This window comes from Neurospora tetraspora (assembly GCF_033439725.1).
Source record: "Neurospora tetraspora strain CBS 560.94 chromosome Unknown B0H65scaffold_5, whole genome shotgun sequence".
NCBI lineage: Eukaryota > Fungi > Ascomycota > Sordariomycetes > Sordariales > Sordariaceae > Neurospora > Neurospora tetraspora.
The window spans coordinates 4,579,877-4,604,566 of NW_026944387.1; the positions used below are offsets into that span (position 1 = coordinate 4,579,877).

Genomic DNA, 24,690 nt, shown 5'->3' on the forward strand with positions numbered 1-24,690 from the left:
TTAAACTTAAATATTTCGTATAAATTATATAAAATTCGTACTTATTAATATTAACGTTTAGGCCCGCCTTAATAAGTTTATTGAATATATTATTAATATAGCGTTCGTAGTCCCGTACGTTATCGGAATAAATAAGCATATTATCGAAATAGATAGTCGTATAGACGTCGAAAACGTTATAAAGAAGATTGTTAATATAATTTTGGAAAGCCCCCGGGGCGCCTTATAAATTAAAAGGAATAATTAACGATTTAAATAAATTAAACTGTATAATAAAAGCGGTTAGCTATTCGTAGCTTTATTTCATACGAATACGATTAAGAATTACGATTAAGTTAAATTTAGTAAAAGTTTTCGCGCGGTAAATTATATTAAAAGTTTCTTTAATTAGCGGTAAAAAGTAGCGGAATTCAAAAATTATATTATTAATACTTTTATAATCGATATAAATACGTATTCTTCCACCTAGTTTCTTAATAAATAGTACTAACGCTAATACTTCGGATTAGGAAGGCTTAATAAATTTCTTTTTAAAATTATCGTCGATTTATTTCTTAATAACGTTAAATTCGTTAGGGTTGAAAGTACAATTACGGGAGGCGGGCGGCGTAATTCCCGGGCGGAGTTGGAATTTAAAATTATAAAACCGAACAAAAGGAAGGATTTTAGCACCTTCTTACCTAAATATATTAATATAATACTAGTATTATTTAGGTAGTTTCGTTTGGATTTAAACGTCGGTTTTAAAGGGTTTATCGGCCTTCTCGTAAAATTTAGTAACGTCTTCCAAAGTAATTTTATTAATAGAAATATTATTAGTTGTAAAGTAATTATTAATAATTTTTTCGTAGCGGGGGAAATCTTCATTTTTATTAATAACCGTATCCCTATTTCCTTTACTAATTAGAATTTTAATTTATTAATAGAAGTAATTATTAAAGAATTATTTATACTTTTAACCTCTTCTTCCTAATACTGTTTTTTATTATATTTTCTATTAATTTATTATTAATATTATTAGGGTCTAAGGCTCCTCCATCCTCCTCTACGTTATCCTCCTTAATTAGTTTTTTAATATCTTTTTCTATATTAGTTCGTATCGTATAGATAATTTATAATTTATACTTTTCAGCTAACTAATTAAAATTCGAGGCGGACAATTCTTTAATATTATTAGGATTAATAGAACCTTTAGGGATACTATAAAATTTAATCGGTATTCGGTAGTTAATATAACTACTACGAACCCTTTTAACTACCTAGTAAAATATTAGAAATATATAGGGTCCAATCGTAGGTAAGACGGTAAATATAAATATTTGGCCCGGGTTACTAAGGGTTTTACTAATAAGTACGGTCTTGAATTAATTAGCGATTCGATTTTTAAAGCGATTGAATTATTAACGACCGGCCTTTTTTATAATTATAGAGGCGGTACGTAAATTTTAATTATAGTAGCAATTATTTTAATTCCCCTTCGTTAAGGACCTTTTCGTAAAATAGATTTTTATATATAGAGTATATACTGGCTACTTTAATTAAAAGTATTAAGAAGGCGTATTATTTAATTAGCGGATTATAACGGAAGTAAATTAGAATTTTACGAAGGAAGTAACCTCGCTATTTATAAGCGGGGCCGAACGAAAGAAAATTGCTAGGCTAATTGATACCGGGGGCGTAATAAATTAACTAAAGATAGCCTAAAATAATAGGGTTATCTTCTGCCAAATCGTAAATAAGTAGGTTAATAATTTCGTAATAAACGCCTATTTATATTATTAATTTAAAGAAATAAGTAATATTACTTTTAATATAGCCGTCGGTAAGATAAAGGAATTTAGGGGCTACTAATTTAAAATAAGGGAGCTAATAATAATAAATAAAACGACGGTTAATAAAATTAAGAGTATTATAATTACTATTAACGAGGGCAGAATAGTATAATTTATACGGCTTTTAAAATATGTAGATAGAAAGATTTATTAAATTAGAATATTTATAACGATTATTTATTAAAACTTTATTTATTTTTATAATATTTAATTATATAAGGATAGGCACCTATCTTCTTCTTTATTTTATAAATTAGTACTTTTAAGCGTAATTTAGTTAGGAAGCTATATATTTTCCTAACTATAAATAGAGCTATTGTTATCGCCTATAATAGGACCGACGAAACCGGGCTAGTAAATAGGGACAGGGTAATAGTAATTGCTAGGGCCGGAGGTGCTGGGAGTTAGGACGTTTATTAGTATACTTATAGGAAGGGTAGTACTTATAGTATTAATTTAATAGCCGCCGCTATTATAAGGACGCTATTAACTATAATTATATTAATTCTAAGTAGGCTATTAATTACCGTTATTACTACTACCGCTACTATTATTGTTATTATTATTACTATTTTTATATTTATTTTTATTTTTATTTTTATTATAATTAAAAAATTTAATTTCCTTCTTAAAGTTGATACGAGAGTGGTATTCAGCCAAGAAATAACCCTTCTTATTATAGCGAATATATATTCCATTCTTTATACGGAATTTGAAAATTTTAATATTAATTATACGAAAGAATTGGATATCGGAAGCGGATATAGCGTCGAAGTCTATAATATTACCGCTTTAGTTAATATTAGTTTCGGGAGCGGAAGCGTTAGTACCGGCGCTAATAATAGTATTAGTTTTATAGAAGGAATTAGCGTTCTTCTTATACTAATCTTTATCCTTAAAATTCTTAATTAAATTATCGGCCTGAGTAAATTACTCTTCATATTTATTATTAGTAAATTCGTTGCTCTAATAAATAAAAGTAATACGGATACGTTCGTCAATCTTTTAATAAAAGTAATAAATTTTTATACCGTTATTAAAACTGTAACGGTCGATAAGGAGGGTGAAATTTTCTTCGACATTTTACTACTTTATTCCTTTAATTATTTTTAGCTCCTCTAATTCGCAGCGAAAATAAATGACAACGTTAATATTATTATACTTTTTATTAAATTCATCGAATAATTCGAAGGTTATATTCTATTTAGTAGGTTTACTAGTAAAGATTTTATTAAATTCGGTCTCAATAGCTTTAAAGGGAGGGCCTTTGATAAAGTAGGCAATTAGCGAAAATTTAATACGTTTAATAATAAAACATTTGAATTTATCGACATAAATTAATTTAATACGGAGACGTTAAACGTAGTATTTAATAATACGTTCGATAGAAATATTTTTACTATCGAAAATAGGAAATATAATAATATATAATATTACTTTATAGCCGCTATGGTCGTTAGAAATTATCATTTCAGTGCCCTCGTCGTTATTAAGGTCTTTAGGAGGCGGGGGCGGAATAATAGCTTCGAGTTCGGGGATAGGTTTAACCTTAAAAATAACAATAAAATATTATGAAAATTATTAAGGTATTTTAAATATTCATTATATTACTTTCTATACGCCTTTTTAAAATTAGTATAAAAGTCGGCCAATTCTTACCTTGATATAATAATATCTTTATTAAAGGAATTAACAATACTAGAATAAATGTTATAAATAATTTTAAATTCGTTAGTGTAATTATTACGGAGATCGTTAATAATTTTATTATAAGTCTTAATTATTTCCTATACGTAAAAGAGGGTTTAAATCTAAATTATAATAATATTACTTTTATAATATTTAATATCATATTCGGCGGTAATAAACTTAACTTCGTGAATTTGAAATTCTTCCTATACTTCTTAGATTTAAATATAGGCAACGATAATATCGTTATAGAGAAGACAGTTCAAGGCCTTAAAAATTACTTAAGAGACGGGGAATTAAACGACGCTAAATATATATTCGGTAACGATATTAATTTAAATTGCTTAGTTATTAAAGGATTCGAAAGCTTAAGTAATATTAAAGTAATATTTTTAATTAGCCGGGTCTAAAGTAGCGAAAGCGCTGACCGCAATAATAATAAGAAAATTATTAGTTATTAAGGGAGCGTATAAAACGATATCGCTAGATATTAATCGTTAAATTAATACGCCGGGTAAATAAAAGTGAAAGGAGAATACGAACCGTTTAATAGCAATATTCAGTTTAATAGTTTACTTAGTTCGAAGTTAGAATTATAACGCGGAGTTTTAATGTATAAAAATAAATTTTAATTTCGAATCGATAATATTAAATTAGCGATGTTATAACAATTAAAATTAATTAATTATAATCGCTCTTCTCTTAAGTAAACGCGCGCAGCGCAATAGTAAACTATAATAAATTATTACGGGGCGAGAGGGTACCGTTAAGGGTAGGGTAAAATATACGTTATTATATAAGGGAGAGAAAGGGAAGTGTACGTAGAGGACTAATTATATAAGCGAGAGCCTAAGTAAACTAGTCCGTACGCGTATACGTAAGATTGTACGTAATTAAAATATAATTTTGAGCTACGGTACCAGCTTTGGCATAATATATGTGTAGTCAGTGCAGTGCAACCATATTATAGGCTAGCGCTATGATAAATAACTTTTGAAAGGAATATAATAACTATATAAAATTCGAATTCGTTTATTCAATTAATCCTGTATATAAAGTAAATAACTACTTTCGTTTTATATTAATTACTAAATAGGGATATTCTTAGTAGGGGTATACTAAAGTACTAAAGTACAACGATAGGAAGTAAATTTTCGAATTTCGAAAAAACTATAAATTTTATAACTATTTACCTACTAAATAATTATTAATCTATAGAACGTTTAAAATAAAGTATAAGGGATTTATAATCGTATATATTAACCGACCCGGTATAATTAATGATAAAATTACTATAAAATTATAAAAGAGGTTCGTCGACCTACGCTTTATATTAAAATAATTTATTAACTTTTATTATAAATTTAAAAAGGAAGTATACGTTAGGTATAACCCCTTTTAATTTACTATAAAGTTCCTTAATAATAAAAAAGCTTACTTTTTAATTAATTGGTAGGATATAAAATAAATTAAATTAACCGCCCTCCTCTAAAGTAATTTGTAAAAAGAGGAATATTAGAAATAATACTTATAAGTATAAATATACGATAATGGGTATAAAACAAATAATAAGGGCTTCGCCTTCTTTTAAATTATTAATATAATAAGGATTAGCAATATTTTCAACTACGGTTTTAAATTAAGTAATAACGAACAATAAGAGGGATTTAATTAATTAATAAACTAAATTAATACTCGTTATAAACCTATTAGCGCTTCCGAACCGCTAATAATTATTACAAACTACAATATAATAATAAGGGTAATTAGTAAATAAATTTATCACTAAATTTAATCAGAATTCTATATTTTTTATATTAATAAGAACGTACTATTAAATATTAAGCGAAAATAGGATAAAAAATAACTATCTAAATCAATAATGTTTCAGCCGTTGTAAATCTAATATAAATATAACGAGAAATATTAGTATTAATATAGTAAGCAATCTAACTAATAGCCTAACTAGCCTAACTAACCTAACCTAATAATATAATAAATTTAAAGGAATTTAATAAAGAAGGTTAAAAAATAATTAACCGTTTTAATCTATTAGCGGACGGTATAAATAATTTAAAACCTCTCCTTAATACTATAGAGTATTTATAGTTTAAACTTTATATTTTTTAAAAGTATATATACTATATATATATTATTAAAAACTTTAATACCAGTTAAGGGAAATTCTATAACTACTGTTCGTAATAAATAGTGATTATTACGTATTGAAAACACAAATATATAGTATTAAAAAAGCAGTAGGCTACCTACTATATTAATAAGAGGTTCAATTTTAATTGCCGTACTATATCGCTAATTAAATTAATTAACCGAAATTTGGAGAACTTTATTAGTAGCGGTAAATTATTTTTAAATATATTAATTCCTATATAATCTATAGTATACTAACTATACTTTTACATATAAATAATTCCCTAATCGTTACCGCCGTTATATAAAATTTTAATCTATTTAACGCTATAAAACGTCGAATCGAAAAAGAGATAAAAAAGTAAAAAACATATATAAAACGCAAATATCTTAATCTAATATAAGCTAGCAATACCCTTAAGAATATATATCAATTAATACTTACTAAAATAGTACATTAATATTATATTATATTTAGTACTATCTTAACAAAAACTAAACCGGACCCTAATAAATTAAAATTGTATATAAGCAAATTCGCTATACAATTCGGTTTACTATATTTATGTAGTTTATTAGAACGCTTTTTTAACTGATTTTAAATATTAAAACTTAATAAACTAAATTTTTACCTATATTAATAACTACAAAAATCTTTCGATAACGAAGACAAATATTTAAAATTTCAAAATTTTAATAGGATAATTAAACTTAAAAATCGCCCTTATAACGGTATATTATTCATACTTAATTTTTACACTCCCTAATTAATTACGCTAATTATTATTTAAACTCCTCTACCCTCTATAGTACTAATTTAATTTTAAATAATAATATTATAAAGTCTCCGGAAATAAGAATAGCCTTACTTCTAACCTACCCGCGGCCGATAGCCTAAGGCAAGCTACAACCCTACTATTTTAATATAAATAGCGCCGTTAATCTAACGAAATATATCTATACAAAAGGGTATTAATTTAAAGGTAAAGGTATATAACTGACTACTAACCTCCAATTCCGTTATAGAAGGGACGAAAACGCCCGCGAAACTCTATATAAACTATATAAAGAGGAAATAATACTATATAAAGAAGGGGTAGAGGAGAGAAAGGAGGTAATTCTATACGGGGTAGAGGAAGTTATATTATTAATACTATAAAAGGAGGAAATATAAAGGGAGGAGGTATGGCAACTAATATTCTAACTAATATAGAGGGTAGCTAACGTAACGTATATATTACTAATATACAAGGCTAATAAATGAAGTTCTAAGAAGTTCGCTAGTAATTAAATTAGTTATTTACATGATAAATATTATATAGATTAATAATATATAAATTGATATAAATTGAATTCAATTAATTAATGAAGTGCGCTTAAATAAAAATACGACCGTACTACTAAGTGCCCTATAAAGTACATTGTAAAATACCTTATAAAATAACCAATCTAAGTGTACATCCAGGCTGGGCACTAGCTATATAATATTTTATAAAATAATATAATACTTAGATTTCTAAGCGAAATCTATAAAAGAATATAATTACTAAGTAGAGGGTAGACCGCAGTTTGGATGCACCGATTTTGATTAGTCGAGAAAGTGGGAAGGGTAGGGAGAGGGTGGGTCGACGGTGCCTAAAGGCTTTTACGACGGTGCGAAAAGACTTTCTTAATAAAAAAATCTATCGAATATTAATATTTAATTCCTTCCCTAATTATTATAACTTCGAACTCTACGAATATTATTTATAATATAATATTATCTTCATTTGCCTTCTACTATATATCTTATACTTCCTCTAACTTATAAATATAAGGGTCTTTCAACCGCTAAAGGCGGCGTATTAACGTAAATTTAAAAATTATATTCGAAAAAGAGAATTATTTATATCGAAAGAGTAATTTATATCGAGGTTATAAGTATATTTATTGAATAATTTCCAGTCCCTATATATTAACTAATAATATTTTTAATAAGATATTTAGGAATAAAACTTTAAGATTTTGAACGTTATTTTTAATTTTTAAAAATTTAATGTTTTCCCCTTAAACTATTTACGCGTATTCGAATTACTAAAATCGAAAGTATTTAAAACCCTTATTATTATTTACTCTAAAATAATATTAAAAATAAATTATTAGATTGTAGTAAAAATGAAGCCTTGTTCGCTTTGAAAAATGAATTGAATTATAGAATTCCCTAATAAAGAGAGGATTTAAATATATAAAAGTCGCTATTAATAAAGAATTATTTGCTTATAACTATTTAAAGGAATTTACTATCGATAAGAAGAGGCGGTTAGAGGTATTTAATGCTAAAAAGTCCTATAAGTAGTTTATTAAATTAGAAGGCGAAATTATAATTAATATTTCTATATAACGTATATATTATATATAGGAGGTTAAAAAATAACGAAAAGCTAAAATTCTATACGAGAAAGAATTAAAAGTAATCTACGTAATAGCTAAAGAGGAAGAGAAACGGTTAAAGGAGGAATAAGATAAATAGAAGCGCATCTTAATTAAGAATTCTTAGCGCTAACGGCCGCCCTTATATACGCACTTTTAAAAATTATTTTATTAAAACCGACCAAGCCGTTAATTTTATACTTTTTAATTTTACTTATCTACTATAAATAAATAATAGTAAGCGCAAACCCTCCTTCTTTATCGACGGTCCGCTCGTTCAAATATTTAAATTTATAAAGAGGATACTTTGAAATATAGCTTTTATTAATAAAGGCCTACTTCTCTCCAGCAATAATATTAAATTTATAAGTATAAATAACCCTACCCCGCTAGACCTTTCTAAAAACGAAAATAATAATAATTGGGAGGATAATAATAACGGAAATAGCGATAGAATAAATAAATTAGAGCTACCTACCCTTCCTAAACTAACCGAACTATTTCTATTAATATTAACCAATAAATTCTCGTTATTAATAGTCCGCCCAAGTGAACCTACCCCTACTATAAAGGAGTTAACGTATGTTAGAATTAACCGTTTAATTAATAATTAGAAAGGCAAACAAATTTATTATAAGAGATAACGAAAAGGGAAAAACAATACCAATACCCTCCTTAAAAGCACAACCTCCCCCTTTCATACTAATACTAGCACTAATACTAATACCCCTAGTACTAGTACCCCCAATACCCCTTCCAACACCTCTAATACTCTAATCGAATAATCTATAAATAATCGTACGCAAATAAATCACTATGTTTAACTTCACTAACTTCATTACACGTAAAAATACAACCGAGTTTAATATAGTATTTCGACAGAAATAGTAGGTTTTCACTACTAATCCATACCAAGACTATCCAGTAATTTCTGGGTATCCGGCGTTTTTTTTCCCCACCCTCTACAAGAGGGTGGGTTTAGGTAAACTGGCCTTGGCACGAGAGCCAACCTCACACCCACGGGTACACCGCAGCCACGGTTAAACCAAAAAAGGAAAGTCAACAAGTGGACTGGATGGCGGCACAGGCGAAGCAACTCAAGCAAGCGAAGGACTTTGGGGCCAAACTGGAAGAATTGAATCGAAACACCTTTAAAGCCCGCTTTCTCCCCGCCAGTCCACTATGAAACCCATTCCTTAGGGGTCCAACCTCAAGGCAACGAGGAACCCTGGTCCCGTCCTCATGTGCCACCATTGACGGCCAAGGAGCTCAAGAGGCTCTCGCTTCAGTCTGTCAAGTCTCGGAGCCCTCCTACACAAGTGACACAGGATGCAGACAAGGGTAAGAAGAAAGATGAGAAACAGTCACAGGGATTTATCTCCTCGTTATTTTCGAAGAAGAAGAAGAAGCCAGCACCAGCTGAAGTGAATCCATACGCAGATCCATACGCAGGTCAGTACGACAGCCCTGGCAGCAACGGCACACGCAGCTCCACATCCGATGATGGATCTTATGGTCCATGATACGTCTCGAGGACCTGCAACGCATCCAGCAAAGCCGTAGGATCACCAAGCGCGTCTTATGGTCCTCCGGTCTACAACATCGACCGTCGGCCACCCATCTACATGTAGTCAGCGGGCAATCTTGTAGACCTGACGAGTGCGTAACAAAGACAAGAAGGATTGTTAGAAAGATACTGGGTCTCGGTGTTTAGCTGGACATGCAGTACTGGTCATCAGAAGCCAGGAGTCCCAGGTCGAATGTAAGGTATCTGTTTCCACGGTTTACACATCAACAAAACAATTTTGAAGTTTTAAATACCGTTGGAAATGTGCAAAAAGCCTTCCACGCTGGATATGCCCCGCGTATCGTGCGGGCAGGTTTTGCCGGACTGAAATAGCCACCTAACATTATCGAAAATCATAAGTACCTGCCCCATCTCCCCTTACCTCCCCTCCCAAGTCCCATTATACACCGCCACCATCTCCCTCTGATACTCCATCAACCTCTCCCAATTAATACAACTATGCACCACCCCCCACCCTAAGTTCCCCTTGGTATACTCCTCCGGGCTTCCCGGTGGGGAATCGCTCTCCAGCGTCATGTAATCTGCACACACGATGCTCAGCCTCAAATACTCGAAGCAATGCTCCAAGTGTTCCAGCCAGTCGTTGTCCACGAACGAGCCAGACAGGGCGTTGATCCCCTTGTAGACCAGCTGGTTGTACCGCTGCCGGGCGACGTTGACGCAGTGAAGTTGGTGCATGGTGTTGAGGACGTAGAAGTTGTTGAGGTTCGGGAGAGAGGCGGCGGAGGGCGGAGGGGTGTTGAACATAAAGAAGGGGGCGCGGATGCCTGGGTCGTGGAGGCCGTATTTTGAAGGGTCTTGGAGGTAGATGGTGTCGGAGCCTGAGTGTGCAGAGTTCGGGTTAGACACGAGTTTTTATCTCTTTGTGATGTTCAAAGCCGACTTACCCATCGTTATCCGGTCCCAATTCCTTTCAGCTTCCTTTGACGGCCCGATGAACTCCTTGTAGGGGATAATGGGACATCTCGTCTTTCGGTGAAGATCTCTCGTGGTAAGGGCGTCTTTGGGTTGATGCCAAAGTCTTTCAACGTTGGCTCACTGGAGTTGGAGCTTGTTGTGAGGTAAAACCCAGCGGCAATAGCGACTGTAATGGAGAAGATGGTAATAACTACGCGGATAACATGCTCCCTCCACCGTGATTGTCTGCAAATTGGGATATGGATGTCAAGGCTTTCATCTGACTCTCTGCTGGAGTCTGGGTGCCCGTGTGCACTCAGAAGGCTTCCAGTTTCATTGTCCAGCTGATGATGTTTCTCGGTTGTCAAGTTCTGGGAGTACATGGTGATGCAAAGGTGTTTGGAACTTGACTGCGCCTGCCAAAGGGAAAGATGAGCAAGTGCAAAGATGAAGGTTGGAAGGAGGCACAAGCAACAGGACCGGAGGGGGCGCTCTTACCTCCCCTTCAGATCAACATCAACAGGACCAAAGCCATCAAAGTGAAGATCCAAAAAGAAGTGCGATATCGCACCACTCTCCAAGTCTTCACATGTCAAACACTCGATTTGGATCATCAGTTGGACACCTTCCTGAAGGTTCACAACCAAGGAAGGCTGTGAGACGCAATGTCCGAAAATGTGCATTATACAAGGCCAACGAAGTAATCGGAGACGTGCTGACTGCTGAAAGCTCGGAGGACCCTTATCGTTAACTTGTCAGAATGCACGGTTGAGTTAAAAGTGGGTAAATCTCTATATTAATGTGTGTATATCGAAGAGTACTATGGAACCAGAGTTGGAGGCTCCTAGAATATTAAGGAGGTTTATAGTTAGATTCTAGGTAGCTAGGAAGCTAGTCCTCATTTAGAACTCCCTTCTTACTAACTAGATTTAACCCTCCAAACTAATACACCTTCCCAATTGAAGTCTTATAGAGATAAAACTACTTAGAAATAAAGCTATTTATAGTATTATATGACTATCCCAAGATTTATCTCCTTATTAATTTTATTTATTTCGATATATACTATTATATTCTCTCGTCTTTTTGATTCCTTATCCTTTATTAAATTTATTTCTACTAGCTTTATAAACGCTATATACCTCTAGAAGTCTAGTACTTTCATTAAACTATCTATAGGTATTTTGGCCGCTTCTAAATATTTAATTTTTATCCTTCTAGTAAATACCTTTTATTTTACCTAATATCTATAAATATCTACGTATTTAAACTTTATTACTAATTTTGTAATTTCTACAGTTAAAACCCTAATAATTTATTAATTATTATAATCTAGGGTAAGGATAGGATTAATTAAACTTATTATAAAATTAGTAATAAATCTTATTATAAAGAAGGCTTTCTTAACTATACTAATAAATATAATAAATTTTGCCTCAGTTGTAGAAGTAGCTACAATTACTTATTTAATAGTACCCTAATAAACTAGCCCTCTCAAGAATTATATTATAAATCCTTAGGAATTTTTATAATTTATAAAATTATTTATAAATAACGAATTTAAGGAAATCCAGAGTACTTTATTACCTCTATAGTAAAGTACCATATTAATAGTAGTATAGAAGTAGTAGAGTACTTTATTTATAGCTTTATAATAATCTAAATTAGGGATATAATTATATTTAAAGAGATAATTGATAACGAAATTAATATTTAGGCGTATAGTAATAGTAGTATATAGTACCAAGCCTACTTTAATTTAATATAAGTATATTAAATAAAGGGAAGCTTTATCATAAAAAGGAACTAATTCGACGTTAAATATAAGGATTAAAATAATACGTTTAGTACTTATAAAGTAGTAAATCTTCTATAAATACGAACGTTAAAATATTTAAATCTTTCCTATTTAATAGTTTCGAATAATTTCGATATTTAAAAACTATTATAATTTGTCTCTTCTAATTATATAATATTATTAAATAAAGTTATTTATATATTCTTATATAGTAGTAGTTTTATTAAGATAATATACGAAGATTATATTATTAATATAATAGGAAACGAGGATACTATCGTTAACGAAAATATATAATTCTTTAAGAATCAATTCGAAACCTATTATTTTAAAAATATTTATAAGTTTTCGTTACTAAAGGAATAAGGAACGTCGTAGGCCATATAGAGCTTTAAGTACTTTAAGGACTTTCCTTAGAGTTTTATAATTTAAAAGTATATATATATAAATATTTTTATTTATATAAGTATCAACGAAGGTATTAATAATATTATATTAAATAACTTCGAATTTAAACCAGGCGGCTATAGCGATAAAAGTACGGAAAGAATAGTTAGTGAAGGTAGAAGTATACGTTTCCTACCCTACCTTTTTTACTTATTAATTTTTACTGACGATAAGGTAAGCTTTAATTTTATTAAATTTACTGTTTTTAAAGAATTTATATATATACACCTATATATAATCGAACATTTATTTATTTCGAATACATAATTCGTCCTTATCGACTTCTAAGTAAGTCTTCATTTCTTTATAATCATTAAAATAGGTTTGTTCTATTTATTTAAAAAGATTTCTAAGGAAATAATAATTAAGAGATTTATAATTTTTAAGCGCTAAAGGAAAATAGTTTATATGGATTAAGGATTTAAATTCCCCTTTAATAATAATCTTATGATTACGAATAAATTACTATAATTTTATTTTCGTAACGGGTTTACTATTGCATATTACTCTAGGTTAATAAAGTTTACCGGTATTAAAGGCGGCCTTTTAGGGTTCAAAGCCTTTATAAATTTCGTTTTTAATACGGAAATTAAAATAGAAGCCGGCGAAGAAGGAGGTAGGCGGCAATCAGTTTAATAGCAACGTATTTAAAAGAATAGGATATTTATTATTAAGGATAAAATTAATAAATATCATTTCTATAGGGGTATTCGAATTTTTTAGCGGAGGCTTTAGAAATATATAATTAATTTCCCCTTTTTAATAACTTTAATTAAATTTTAGAAGGGAGCTAGGTATATCGTATATTTAAGTATTTTTAAAATCGATTTGGCTATTAACAAAATCGGGGATTTTTAGTATTAGAAGTATCTAATTATATTTTTAGAATAATATAATAAATTCGTTAGAAGAGAGTTTTAAAGATTACGTTTCAATTAGTACTTCCTTAGAATAAAGTGTATTTTTATTAAATAATATATTACAGATATTAATAATTAAATTATTAATGGGGTTTTAAATATAATAAATTAAGGAAGTAACGTAACTGATTAAATAACCAATTTATATGTTAAAAAGAAGATTTTTTACGCCTTTTTTCTTTCTTTTAAGTAGTTATAATTATAGCGTATATTTTATAATTATAGATACAAAGGTATATAATATTTAATTTATGTAGAATTAATATATTAAATTTATTTCGTTTAATAATAAAAGTATAGAAGCGTTTGTATAGGGATTTTTAATTATAAAGGAATTTAGGGGACTAATTAGTAAAGTAAATTATTGTAAAAACGATTTCTAACTATAAATATTTAGCGAAATAAAAATTCTATATTATTACTCTGAACTTTTCTTTAATTGTAGCTCCTAAGTATTCTATAATATTATTCTATATTTGAATATATAGAATAGAGGGCGTAGTATTTATATTTCTAAGAGCGAAGAATTCTTTTACTATATAAGACCTATTAATTTCGTTATTATATTTAATAACCTTTAATTAAATATTATATTACATATTTAATATTATAAAGAAGTTATTAAGGAAGCAGGCGATAGTAGGAGCTTTATAATTTATTATATAGTAATTTTGAATATACCTGATATATTTATAAATAATAAGTATAACATTAGAATATCCTTAGCGGCTCTTTATATAATCGAGAAAATCTATAGTTAATCTCTCTCTTAGGCGATAGCTACGATTATAGGGTTTACGGTTAATTTATTATTTAATTTTTAATAAGGTATATATATTATAATATGTAGTAGAAGGACCCTTAAAGCGGGTACCAATAACGTTAGTAAAATAGTCGAATATTTAAAGATTATAGTAACCGAGGTGGTAATATTAGATAATAGCCTCTTTCTTATAGTACTTATAATTGTTGAGGGAATTAAATTAATTATATTATATAAAGAAAATAACTCTATAGAAAGAAGAAGAAAGGTCCTTAAGGACCGTTTAACAGTATTATATCGTAAGACGGTAAAAAAAGGAGTAATCTAAATTTCGAAAGTAATTATTAGGTAATTATTAATCCAAATAAAAACCTTTCTTACGAAGGAAGTAAAAGGAGATAAAGTTAATTATAAAGTCGGAGTAGAAGGTTATATTATAGAGACGGAATTTTTTAAGCCTTCTATATCCTTAGATTATAATACTTATATTATTATATCCTTTAATAAGAATGTGGAAATTTTTAACTAAGAGATTATTATTATAGGAAATGTAATAAAAGTTAATTAAATAGGTAATTTTATGAAAAATATAAAGGGAGTTATTAGAATTAAAAAGGGCGTTATTCTTAAAAGACTATAATTATAAATCTCTTTTTCCTACTTAAAGAGCCGCTTAATAAACGGTTATTTTATAATTAACTATTACTTCCTAAGTACTTTTATTAAAGAATTAATTACTTTTATTATTATTATTATTCTATTTTATTTTTTATTTAAAGCGGTCGATTTCTCTCCTTAGTTTTAAGTTATTATAGAGATTCTTTTTAACTTTATTTTAAATTTTTTTAATAGGTTTCTATTTGGGTTAATTATTTTAATAAGGAATAGATATTAGTAGTATTTAATTAGGTAATGGCTTTATTAATATACTTTATAACAAATATTTAGGAATAATAATAAAATATTTATAATTGTAGTTTCGCGCTTCCTCTTACGATAATTCTAAGTCCTATTAAATTAAACGTCCTCGTCCTTAATATTACTATCCTATAAATTATTAAAAATTAAACTTATACTAAACGTTCCTTTATAGCCCTTAGTCTTATTGATATTAGTAGGAAGTTGCTTATTTAATCCTTTATAGCGGAAATTCCTAAATATTAAATAGAAATTAAGGATATTAATTGTAATTTTCTTATTATAGTATTTTGAAATATTAAATACTTAAATAGGTTGAATTAATTATAAATAATTTAAGAGGTCTATAAATTAAGTATTAATTATAGTAACTTTTAAAACCTTATAGCGGATTATATTAATTATTATAACGTCCTAACTATTTATTTATTTACTCATTCCCTTATCTCTCTTATTAAATTCGTTTAATAATAATTTAAAGTAATTATAATACTTCTAGTAAACTTCAGTTTAAGTATCTTCCTTTCAGTAATTATAGCCGTTTTTAATATTAGCGTATTATTTAGCTATAAATAAGAGGAATAGAAAATTATTAAATTTATACGAAGAAAATACGGATTTTTATATTTACTTTCGAATATTAACGTGACTAATTTTAAAGGATTTATAGACTTTTATCTTATAGCATTAATTAATACAATTATATTCGTACTCTTATAAATTAAAAGTAATAAAATCTATTAATTTAATTATAGCGTCGTCGGTCTATTAATTTAAAGTTCAGTTAATAATTTCTACGCCTTTAAGAATTTAGGACGCTTCTAGAGCTTTAATTTCTTCGTTTATATTTATAATTACCGGGGCTAGGGTTAGAGCCGGAGGTATATAAATAATAATATTAATTTTAAATCTATTAAAGACTTCCCGAACTCTTTTAATATAGTAGAGGACTATAGTTTTAATAATGTAATTATCTATATAAATAAGTAGAGGCTTTTAAACAGCGGGCTTTAACTTTAGTACGAAATTAATAAAGTTAAAGCTTTTAGCGTAATTAAATAATTTATCATTCTAATTATAGAATTTCGAAGGTTTATCGAAGTAAGGATGGTTAGTCTTAGGAGAGGATTCTTTTAATAGGGATATAATTACCTTATTAATTTGGTCGTTATTAGGGTAATTCGAAAAATATTGGTACGTAAATATTCGTACTTCTATAGATATTAGTATAAAATATAAGTATTGCAAATTAGATGATTAATTGTTAGAATGTACAGTTAAGTTAAAAGTAGGTAAATTTCCATATTAATGTGTGTATGTTGAAGAGTATTGTGGAATTAGAGTTGGGGGCTCCTAGAGTATTAGGGAGGTCTGTAGTTAGATTCTGGGTGGCTGGGAGGCTAGTCCTCATTCAGAGCCCCCTTCTTACTAGCTGGATTTAACCCTCCAAACTGACATGACTTGGCCGGGGTAGCCCCGCATTGTCCCGGTTGAGTAGGGCCGGGCCGCTAACCGCCTGCGGGCCGTCCGCGGAGGCTCCACCCAGTTTTCGGTCACTGTGCTCCACATTTTGTCTCTTTTGTCCATTGTCTCCTCTTGTTCTCTCCTGCAGAAGTCTCCCGCATTCAGCTCCCATGAATTGAGATGCAGTGACATCGGCCTCCGGGGTAAGCCTACAACATGGCCGGTTTTCTGTGCCGTTGTACCGATATGACATCTGCCGGACTTGATACGAAGAGATCCGAGTTTCAGCACGATGGCCTGTGCTATTGGCGTAAGCAACGAATCCTTCAATGTTTGCCACTGGAGCTCGTCGAACATTCCACATAGTCTGGTAAACTGGACGCTAGCGCGCTTACGAGCTTACAGCGCCTAGCACAGTGCTATCTCGGTATTGACTTGACGTTTGGCATGTCCTGTAAACCAACGTTGCTTGCATCTTGGAGATATCTCATCGTGATCGTTTCTGGTCATTGTAACGTCTTGTTGATGACTTGGGCGAAAGAAGGGGGAGTTTGGATATCCCCTTGCCTGAAGTCTAGTAGTCTACCTAGCTGTCAGTCTCCTGTCAAGCTCTTTTCCTGTCAGGGCCAAACCACTCAAGTCCAACCGTACAACATCCAACTCACCAAGACGATGCAGTCCAAGATCAAGTCCATCCTAGAGTCCGTTCGTTCACCAGACAGTCCGGACTATGGACGGATTCGCACAGACGACGACGACGAAAAGCTTGAAGATGTCCAGCTCGATGCACCAATCCGGAGCCACGCCATCGCTAGAGAGCGGCGCAACAACCGCATTCTCCTCACAGCAGTGTCTTTCCTCTGTTTGGGATGGCTCACAACAGTGGCATTCTGGTACAAGACCGCACCAAGAAACAATGGACCTCTGCATGTCTACTCCAACACTCCCATCTCGAAGGAACTTTTCATTCCTGTGAAGAAGGTGTTTCAACCAGACGAGCGTTATATCGGTGGCACTGCGGAGGTTGAGAGGGAATGGGATAAACTGGTTGCTGGTCAGTACCATCTTGGCCAGATGTGAACATGATATGTGCACGACTGAAGTATAAACTGACCGTTGTTGACAGGCCATGATGCCGTCTGGATCGAGAACCCCAAGCAATGGGGACTTCCTCAGGGCATCGTCGCCCCATACGATCATCCAAACACTCCTGTCCCGAAGCCACAAGATTTTTACGTCATCTCCATCCTTCACCAGCTCCACTGTCTGGTAAGAACTTTTCTCTTCCCCGGTTTCATCACTCTTTCCCAAACGAAGACTGACAAAATGTTCCTTCAGAACATGATCCGCTACCAATATTACGTCGAAAAGAACAAAAACTCCGAGTCCGGAATGACCATGCGAATGAGGGACAATCTTGACGAGGAACTTGGACCAGACCCAGATGAAGAGTTCAAGTGGAAGGTCCATGTCGAGCACTGCTTCGAGTACTTGCGCCAGGGAATCTCCTGTGGTGGTGATCTGATCATTGAAGGCAACAGTCCCATCAAGGTTGGAAAGGGCCATGCAACTTCCGTGACCGGGTGGGGTGTTGAACATGATTGTATCGACTTTGACAAGTTGAGGCAGTTTCAGATTGAGCAGGAGGCGAAGTATAATCTGACGTGGCAGAAACCTCAGTAGAAATCGTACCTTGTTCGCAAATGAAATAGAAACCGTTGTAATATGAATGGGTTGAACTCGAAGAAGCTTGCATGTCCATGACTGAACTTTGACCAGGGGTGATGTTATAGGCCTCTCGTGCTCATAGGCTAGGAACTTAAGCACCGCGTTCACTTCCAAAGAAACACGAGCTCGAAAGGGGGAAAGGACAAGAAGTGCAAGACGGGAGAAGATGCGGATAGACACGAAAGGTCAAGGGAGCAAAAGGATACGCAGGAGAAAGGACTCAAGTTTGTTCCCAAAAACTGATAGATTGAGCACAGGGAATTTGTTGCAACTTCAATCACGAAAAAGACATGGAAGTCATCACCATCTTCTTCTAGACCATCAAGCCAATCTTAAGCCGCAACAGCACCCACAGACTCCTTCACCACCTCCTCCGCATTCTTCTCCGGCACTGCCACAGCGGCCGGCGCCTCCTTTGGCAACCCATAAACACTAACATCCTCACTCATCCCCTTCTTAATCCACACCTGCCCAACTACATCCGGTCCAAACACCAACAATTGCCTCAATCCCACGTCCACAAACCCCAAGCTCCGGAAAACGGCACCACTGGCCTTATTCGCCGGGTCGTGAAGTCCCAAGATATCCTTCACCCCCTGCACCCTCTCGACATAATCCATCAGTCCCTGCGCCGCCTCTTTCGTGTACCCCTTCCTCATGTACTCGGACAAAATCGCAAATCCCAAATCCGGCGCGGTATAAGATCCAGGCTCATCCCCGCGCATCAGCGACACCGTACCGATTGGCGTGGCGGAGGCCAGATCGTCTGGGTTCGCAGGGTTGCGGAGAGAGAAGAGGTAAGTGCCGTAGCCATTGCGGGCGTGTTCGGCACGGAAGCGGCCCTCGAGTTGACGGCGCGCGACGTCGCGGGTGGTGACGGGTGTCTTGCCGTTGTTGGCGATGAATTCGGGGGTGTTGTAGAGGGCGACGAGGAAGTCGCAGTGCGAGTCGAGGTCGGGTTGGAGGTACGAGATGAGGAGACGGGGGGTCTCGATTTTGAAGGTGGGGTCCGACATGGTGGTTGGTGGTGCTGGTGTGGTTCGGATGAGGTGGGTTTTAGGTGTGCTTTTCGTCCGAAGTGTGATTTAAGGTGGTGATGTTTTTGAGATGAATGTCCTTGGAAGATGAAAGTCCTTAGAGTTTCTTTGCTTACTAGTGAAAGTGTGAAAGGGCAGGAACTGATATCGTGAAGAAGGCAAGAGGGAATGAGGACCCTGAAATACTTCCGCCGCATGAAACCATTCCAAATTTCCAATGGTCGACGACTTTCCTCTTTGGGCTAACACACCTGCAGCGACCAGCGCTGGGCGGTCGCGCGTCCGCTGTAACCTCAGAAATCAGCACTAAAACAGGTGAGTCAGAGTGAACAGTGTTAATCCCCATGATGGAGGCAAGGACCTTGCAGTTGAACAGGATCGTGGTTGCAGCGGTTTGTCCGGGGATAAAACATCAATGTTCCAGCAGGAAAAAGCTACAAGGTTTCAATCAATGATCATGACTCAAGATTGCAATTTGGAATGGTGAAAAGAGGCGATGCAATGCGTTCAAGTTTTTGTTGGTAATTGTGGTGAGGAAGTAAACAAAGCCCCTGAAAGTGCCCTAAAACACAGCCCCTATTTCCGCACACTGGATTGTCCCTTAGTGACCACCATGAACATGCGGATGCAGACTCTCCAACATATTCCTGTCCGCCGGGGTATGCGTGACCTTCCCCGGGGGATACCCATCATCCTTCTTATCCGACCGATGCTTATATGCCCAAGCAAACATCTTATCATAGCTGCGACACATATGCGTTGCTCCAATGCCGTTGATGCCAACCTCCGTGAGTGGCTCAAAAGTCACATCGCCAGCACACATGATGGCCTGGCGGATGTAGTCGATGCAGTGGTCGCGGTGGTAAACGACTTCGTCGGCAGGATAGTCCTTGATGGACTCCGGCTCGTAGGCATACCGGATAAAGTTGAGACAGTGCAGCTGATGGAACATGCTGATGCCGTACACCTTGCTCGTGTTTGGACTGTTGGGTGCGGGCAAGCTAGGAGGCAGATCGTGGGTGTGTTCGTTTGGGATTTCGACGATGCCGTCACCTGGAGGCATCAAGCGCTTCCAGGCATCGTTGGAGCTGTTGCTGACTCCGCCGTAGAAGCCGTATGGTTGGAAGACCACGGGGGTGTCAAAGACGACTACAAGCTTGCGTTAGCAATGGACTTGATGTTTGAGGATTCTGAAGGGCAAAACTCACGATCCGGCTCAAAGAAGTCTGGCTTCGAGCCACAGTTGAACTTGTTCAGAGAAGAGTTGACCCGAGCCCAAACGGCAACGCCGGCGATCAAGAGTAGAACATTGGCAACAAGTGCACCAACATTCCAGTTGAGCCACCTGCTTCCCTTTGAGCCATGCCTTGAAAGGCCGTCTTCAGACATGAGACCGTTTCGAAGGAGGTACTGCTTGTCTTCGTCCATGATGGTGTCTGAAGATGAAGAGCCTGGGTAAGACTGTTCCCCAATAGAAGAGGGCATGTTGGAAACTCTGAAGGAAATGACTTGGGATTTCTGATTCCTACTTCCACTTCTCAGGTCCAAGATACCCCCATGATATTACACCTTTTTGGCCATCGAAGGCCAAGCGATATGACATACCCCGCGTACCTCACTCTGATTCAGCACCTCGTGAACCGCGATGCTTCCGCCAAGGAGTTTTCTGCGTACAGCGTATCGTTAGACCCAAAGAGGAAGCTGTGGAGGTGAAGCTGCAGCGCGAATAGTGCGGGAGACTTTGATAGCACGTGTTAGCGTCGTTACAGCGCGAATCAGCATCCGATGGCCTGTAAGCAGTGCCTACCTCTAAGTGCGAAAACCCCAGAAACACACACCGTCCAGACTGCTGTCAGATCGCACTTGGCCATGTAAGTCGGCCCGGGGTTCCACATTCCTGTTCTGGAACGACATGCTGATGTGTCAACCCATTTGAGCATCGAGTCCTCCTCGTACAGCGTCCCCGAAGTCGGAGACAGGTTTCCCGAAGGTTGATGGAACATGTGATGGTCGACCGGCTAAAACTACGGCCGATTTGCTGACCGGAAACAGCCCCGGACACCGGTGACAGACTGGATTTGGGCGTCTCAGCACTGGGGACCTGATATGTGCGGAAACCGAGGAAAGGGAAGGGTGACAGGCGAGCGGCATGACACTACTGTACTGCTCCAGTTACGAGAAAGCGGACGCGAAGACCGAAGTGGTTGTCAAGGGCAAACAGGTTATCAAGAGCCAATAGTGTTCCTTTACCCCGCGAAGACCGTGAACAGGAGCTCGAGATCGTGACAGGATTTGACTGAGGCAAGGGGCGATGGAGGATACAGAGCCACAATTCAAGCCTCTATGTTGACGGTCGTTCATCACCTTCCTCTTCTAGCGCTTTGGGAAAGGCGCGAGACTTTTGTTGACGACATGAACGGTGTCGGACACACAAGTCAGTATCGGCATTGCCATTACGTGAACGAAGCAGCGTTGAGTAACGTAAGACGTCCAGGAGTAAGACGACATCGATCCGGTGCTAGCAGCCAATAAGCAGCTATGTCATGAGCCCCTGTGGACTGTACTCTCTGGTCCCAAATGGCATTGGGGGGGAAAGGTTGGTGAACCATGGAAGAAGGACCAACTCGTCAACATACGATATAAGGCAGCCCAGTCTCCACGTCTCGAGTCGAAAGCATACCTACATCAGTTAGCACACCTCCAACTGCCTTCTCCTCTTTGCCACCCATCACTCTGACAGACCATGAAGACCACCGCTTCCATCACCCTCGGGGCTTTGCTCCTCCCTCTCCTCGCTTCAGCTGCCGCCATTCCCGCCTCCGCCCAAGCTGAGCCCGCCTATGTATGGGGATCCCGCGGCACCAACAAGGCCCGTGAGCCCGAGCCTGCCAACACTCAAGCCGAACCCGCCTATGTCTGGGGCTCTCGCGGCAACAACAAGGCCCGTGAGACCGAAGCCGACGCCGCCAAGGTCGGTGCTGAACCTGCCTACGTCTGGGGCTCCCGTGGCACCAACAAGGCTCGCGAGGCCGAGGCCGCCCAGGCCGCACCTGCCTACGTCTGGGCTTCCCGCGGCAGCACCAAGCGTGAAGCTGATCCCGCCGACAAGGCAGCTGAGCCTGCTTACGTGTGGGGCTCTCGTGGCTCGAGCAAGCGTGAAGCAGATCCCGCCGACAAGGCAGCTGAGCCTGCGTATGTCTGGGGAAGCCGGGGCAGCAACTAAGACTTTCTTGGGATAGGTCGACGATGTATGATGTTATGACAAGGGACGGATCGGTGGGAAGGGATCGGACAGCGGGCTGTTAAGTAGGATGGAGGTTTGGTTTGTCGGAATGGGTCGGGGTATTCGAGTGTCGGTCGAGACCTCGAGAGAAATGCGGAGGAGTCTGTACGGGTAGATTGCTGTTAGCCATGGCCGATAGAACCAAGGTTGCGGTGCCAAATGCCCAAAGATTGATGCTTTCCCAACTTGAGTACATGTAGTCGCTCTTCGTGGGTTGAAGATTTCCTGGTTCTGAAGTGCTGCCAGGTGGTTTGGGCGGTCGACTGTCGGCTGGAACAAGAGGGGCCCTCCAAGGCGCTTGGGCACCAACTTGAGTGCTGATGGAGGGGACGAAGACGACGTAAAAGGAGCATTGAAAGATTTGGCCTAGTCGTATACGCTCAGCGCTTCCTGGCCGGAACAGGCGTGACAGGATTGCTGGAACTGTTGATATCCTGGGGAATGTTGCGGCTGCTCCGTGGTGTCGAGCTCAAACTGTTTGCCCGGCTGCAGACCTCTGTGCGTGCCAGGCTGCATCGGGCGGATTGGTCATTACGTCATTCGGAGATGCCGCATGTTCAATCTGTCAGCCTTGCATTCCATTTGCCTCACACCAGGCGTCGCTTCCTCCCACCTGTCGTCCAATGTTTTTACCCCTGGCCCATTGCTGTGGTGACCCGGAATCCGCAGCCACAACCCATGGCAGACACTCGACGGTTTTCCCATCATGAACCATACCAATCACCCCATAGTTGGCACCCGGGTAGAGACGCCAGTCGGAATTCCGATGTCCAGTTTGCATCTAAATTGGAGGAAATCTTCTGACACTTTTACTGGCCGAACTTGCATCTCCAGGGACACGCTGCCATCAACCCAGTCTGCTCTGTCCACTCCTTGTGTCGGATAAGTGTGACGACATTGAGCAGAACCAGGGTTGAAATTGTTGGAAGCATCAGCCAGCAGTTTGATGTTCTGTGTCCAAGTGTTCCGGCGAAATGCCCGGTCGAGTATCCCCCTTCCCTCTTCGTCTGAGCCGGCTATGAGCTACACGATCGGCAAGCACGCAGTTAGCTGGAAACAACTTTAATCATCAGACCAACAACTGTTTTCGGGATTCGGGTTGATCGTGGTAGTGAGGTACCCTACGCTAGGTATAAGTGGTTGTCGTTTTTGATGGGAAGTTTGCGAATGACTGCCGTCTTTCAGGGACAAGGACATGGAACGCACCTAAATCTTCCTCCACGACGTTCGTACCGACTGGCCGATGTTTGACACTGCTGTGCCATACGCGAATCTATTCCTCACGTCGCTTGGCCAGATAATTCTCATTGCTTCAGAGTATCAAGGTGGAATATCGTGTTTCTGCCCGGATGCTGGCAGTTGTTTGCGATCTTACGAGATTTCCAAACCTCGTCTATGTCGTTTCGCCGAGAGGAATTTACCATCACGGCCCTGTATGAGTCACGACTTGACTCCCCTGAGCCTGTCTCATTTCTCCACGAACAGCGGAATATATTTTTTAACCTTTCCGCACCTGTTCCCTTCTAGATATCCGGAAACCAACGGCTAATCCCTCCAACGTTTCCCCTCTCCAGCCTCAGCTGAAGGCGTTCGAGCTGCGCCGAGCCTCCAATTAAGGTAGCGCATCAAGATTGTGGTGGCGGCGGCAACTCCCAGCTTCTAGATCAAGCAGTTGAGATCGTGAGTGTGCCCCCCATCGAAGGAGCACCGTTGTTTCGCCATTGTTCGGGTGCCTGTTGATCCCACTTCCAAGGCGCGAATGGGAG

At 36.6% G+C, this 24,690-nt stretch overlaps 5 protein-coding genes across 5 annotated transcripts; 2 read left to right on the plus strand and 3 right to left on the minus strand.

Moving 5' to 3' along the window:
• Window positions 1–10,026: 10,026 nt before the first annotated feature.
• Window positions 10,027–11,233, minus strand: B0H65DRAFT_559330 (uncharacterized protein; the record flags this gene model as incomplete). The annotated part of the gene is made up of 4 exons (XM_062830128.1): window positions 11,065–11,233; window positions 10,632–10,982; window positions 10,557–10,611; window positions 10,027–10,490 (listed from the first exon to the last, which is right to left on the minus strand). The coding sequence occupies exons 2-4, from the start codon at window positions 10,947–10,949 to the stop codon at window positions 10,027–10,029; spliced, it is 837 nt and encodes a 278-aa protein (XP_062681147.1). The 5' UTR covers window positions 10,950–10,982; window positions 11,065–11,233.
• Window positions 11,234–17,429: 6,196 nt separating this feature from the next.
• Window positions 17,430–18,559, plus strand: B0H65DRAFT_528057 (uncharacterized protein; the record flags this gene model as incomplete). Its single annotated transcript, XM_062828886.1, has 3 exons — window positions 17,430–17,930; window positions 18,003–18,145; window positions 18,215–18,559. Exons 1-3 carry the CDS (start codon window positions 17,549–17,551, stop codon window positions 18,557–18,559), a joined length of 870 nt encoding a protein of 289 aa, XP_062681148.1. The 5' UTR covers window positions 17,430–17,548.
• A 92-nt stretch (window positions 18,560–18,651) lies between these two features.
• B0H65DRAFT_471025 (acyl-CoA N-acyltransferase) lies at window positions 18,652–19,896 on the minus strand. The gene has a single exon (XM_062827073.1). It carries the CDS (start codon window positions 19,618–19,620, stop codon window positions 18,937–18,939), a length of 684 nt encoding a protein of 227 aa, XP_062681149.1. The 5' UTR covers window positions 19,621–19,896; the 3' UTR covers window positions 18,652–18,936.
• Window positions 19,897–20,133: 237 nt separating this feature from the next.
• Window positions 20,134–21,225, minus strand: B0H65DRAFT_246552 (uncharacterized protein). Its single transcript, XM_062822405.1, has 2 exons — window positions 20,850–21,225; window positions 20,134–20,790 (listed from the first exon to the last, which is right to left on the minus strand). Exons 1-2 carry the CDS (start codon window positions 21,124–21,126, stop codon window positions 20,243–20,245), a joined length of 825 nt encoding a protein of 274 aa, XP_062681150.1. The 5' UTR covers window positions 21,127–21,225; the 3' UTR covers window positions 20,134–20,242.
• Window positions 21,226–21,976: 751 nt separating this feature from the next.
• Window positions 21,977–23,155, plus strand: B0H65DRAFT_246555 (uncharacterized protein). The gene is made up of 3 exons (XM_062822406.1): window positions 21,977–22,248; window positions 22,326–23,025; window positions 23,106–23,155. Exon 2 carries the CDS (start codon window positions 22,385–22,387, stop codon window positions 22,862–22,864), a length of 480 nt encoding a protein of 159 aa, XP_062681151.1. The 5' UTR covers window positions 21,977–22,248; window positions 22,326–22,384; the 3' UTR covers window positions 22,865–23,025; window positions 23,106–23,155.
• The last annotated feature ends 1,535 nt before the right edge of the window (window positions 23,156–24,690 follow it).

Coding starts and splice junctions, on each gene's coding strand:
- B0H65DRAFT_246555 (XM_062822406.1), top strand. CDS start 22,385: ATGAAGACCACCGCTTCCATCACCCTCGGGGCTTTGCTCCTCCCTCTC.
- B0H65DRAFT_471025 (XM_062827073.1), bottom strand. CDS start 19,620: ATGTCGGACCCCACCTTCAAAATCGAGACCCCCCGTCTCCTCATCTCG.
- B0H65DRAFT_246552 (XM_062822405.1), bottom strand. CDS start 21,126: ATGCCCTCTTCTATTGGGGAACAGTCTTACCCAGGCTCTTCATCTTCA. Junction 20,791..20,849: donor AGACTTCTTTGAGCCGGATC/GTGAGTTTTGCC, acceptor GCAAGCTTGTAG/TCGTCTTTGACACCCCCGTG.